The sequence below is a fragment of the Lucilia cuprina genome, chromosome 4 (assembly GCF_022045245.1).
Source record: "Lucilia cuprina isolate Lc7/37 chromosome 4, ASM2204524v1, whole genome shotgun sequence".
NCBI classification, from domain to species: domain Eukaryota; kingdom Metazoa; phylum Arthropoda; class Insecta; order Diptera; family Calliphoridae; genus Lucilia; species Lucilia cuprina.
Window position 1 is genome coordinate 51,568,719 of NC_060952.1, and position 2,553 is coordinate 51,571,271.

At 26.0% G+C, this 2,553-nt stretch overlaps 1 protein-coding gene across 2 annotated transcripts; it reads left to right on the forward strand.

Annotated features, from left to right (window-relative positions):
• Window positions 1-11: 11 nt before the first annotated feature.
• LOC124419627 lies at window positions 12-1,835 on the forward strand. Of its 2 annotated transcripts, none has more exons than XM_046949828.1 (6): window positions 12-71; window positions 555-667; window positions 726-779; window positions 1,026-1,240; window positions 1,302-1,455; window positions 1,523-1,835. In XM_046949828.1, the coding sequence occupies exons 2-6, from the start codon at window positions 577-579 to the stop codon at window positions 1,579-1,581; spliced, it is 573 nt and encodes a 190-aa protein (XP_046805784.1). In that variant the 5' UTR covers window positions 12-71; window positions 555-576; the 3' UTR covers window positions 1,582-1,835. The 2 variants fall into 2 exon arrangements, with proteins under 2 accessions (XP_046805784.1, XP_046805785.1); XM_046949829.1 differs by lacking the exon at window positions 12-71 and adding an exon at window positions 457-475.
• The last annotated feature ends 718 nt before the right edge of the window (window positions 1,836-2,553 follow it).

Below are 2,553 nucleotides of genomic sequence, written 5' to 3' on the forward strand. Positions count from 1 at the left end.
AAATTTATAAAACAAATGAGAAAAAATTAAACAAGTGAGAAATAAATTAAAAGCCGTTCAAAACTAAAAACGTAAGTAAATATAAATAATTTCGTATAAAATGTCAGCCCAAAAGAAATATAAAAGAAAAGTGAAAATAGAAAAACAAAGAATGCAGGCATTGATAAGTGGAGTTATGCCAGAAACTATTTTTAATACATCTGCTCAGCTCCCACAATGTTCAAATTATTCTGAGGAACAAGTTTTAGAAAACATTTCAGTCGGTGAGAATGATGCAAGCAACTTAAAAGAAAAACTTAAAAATCGCCAGACAATATTTGGTTTATTAAAGACAATTCATTTCTTGAAGTAACATCAATTATTGATGAAAACAGTTTTACTGGCAAAATTTTTTAAAACCCGCAAAATTTCTTCATATATCCTATAAATTTATTAGATATCAATATTGCATTCTTTGAAGATATTTCTGACGAAAGTAAAAAAATATAATTTTGATGATATTGTTTCCAAAGTAGTCAAACTTCCTTACAAATGTGGCTTCCTTCTAATTCCAGAAATACATTCTACCTTTTAAAAATGTCAAGCAAAAATCAAAAACGTATAGATTTATCACTTCAAATTATGCCTAGACTTGAAGACATCGAGAACAAAATTACTAATATTAAAGGTAAGTGCTTAAATAACAAAATTATCTTAATAAAAATTAAATCTAAACAATTTTTCAGAAAAAATTATCAATGTACAATCTGCAACTGAAGTTGGTACAAAAGCGGTTTTAAGTAAGTTTATTATCCTTGTTAGATTATTAGACTAGTATTGTCTGTAGTCTAGTCTATAGTCTAGCCTATAGTCTAGTCTATAGCCTAGTCTATAGTCTAGTCTATAGTCTAGTATAGTCTAGCCTATAGACTAGATGAAGATCAGCTTATTTAACACACTTTAGTATAGCCGATAGACTAGATTAAAGATAGTAATTCTTAAACCTACGTAATAAAAATAATTAAATAATTTGGTAAATTTTACAGATGCTCTTTTGGAACAAAACAAAATAATATGTAATACCATCCTCGAACAGAATAAAATTATTTGCATCACAGTGGCGGAAAACAATGTTGGAATTCAAACCATATTAGAATCATTTTGGAAAAAGCCAAAATTTATTGACATATTTCCAATATCATCAAATGAGGACTTAATTTTTTGGGAGGATAGTATTAATAAGGACAACAGGGACGACATGGTAGGTTTAATTGGCTGTTGAAGTTGTCAATACTAATAATTTCTTTTTATAAATATTTCAGTTTAAAACACTAAAAGCTGTATTGGGTGATAAAGGAATAGTAAAGGGATTAACTTCTATTATAAAGGAAGACGTACTGTTGGCGTATAATATGAACGGAATTCATCAAAAAAACCGCTTCAAAAATTTTTCTAAAATTCTTGATTTGCTTTTAAGTATGTATAATAATTTTTATGTTATTACTTAATTTACAATGTTTTTATTTTTTTAATTTTTATATAGCATTCACGTGTCCTTGTCTGATAAAAACAACAGTCCAAAATCATTTGACGAAGTTATGAAAATCGCTTTTAAAAACTTAAAAAATCGTCATTTCAAAAACGTTAGTGTAAACAAAAAACGAAAGATTGATTTGGAAATTGAGGAAGTATTTAATATATTATAATTACTTTTTATATTATTTACATTATTTAAATAATATTGGTTTATAATGTACTTTGTGTACATTCATATAGATGTTTATTTACTTTTTATATACTGTTTATTATTAGATTTTATATTATAATTATTTTATGAATTTGTAATATATATGTACAATGTATATGTTTGTATTTTCTTGATGAAAATTACAAATTTAATGAATTAACATTCTTTTGTTTTTTTATGAAAATAAATGTTATTTTTTGAATAAAAGCAATATCTTTTTTATTCATTGGTAAAAGCAATATACACACATGTAAGTAACCACTTATTTTTGTAATTACGGTCAGAATATGAGTAGGTACTTATTTCATCGCTTTTAGAATGTTGAATTATAAATAGTTATTTTTTTACAATTTGTAACAAACTAAATAACGCATTATTCGTAGAGCTTTTATACGTCAATTGGTAACCACATATTTAGTTGTTTAAGGTAACTACTAATTTTGTGGACAAGGTCGAACAAAAATAAGTAGTTATTCCCCCCAAAAGTAAGTAGTTTCTACTTGTTTGCAATATTACTTTCTGGCTTACCAGGTATGTTAAAATTTTGCTGGGAAGTAACTTTTGTTTAAATACAATTTTTTTGACACAAATAGGGAGTTCAACAAAAGCAGAAGTAAATACTAAAACCTAATTATTAAAATATGTATATCTATACATATAAATCTGCGAATACATATAAATCTGAAAAGTTTCCTACTCACGAACATGCAATGTAAAGCTGTCCATGTGAAAAACATGGATTTTACACAAACTTGCATGTACTGATCTTGAGATTTATTAATCGTGTTTGCAAATGTTAGGCTAATAGGAAATTCTAGACGTTTAAA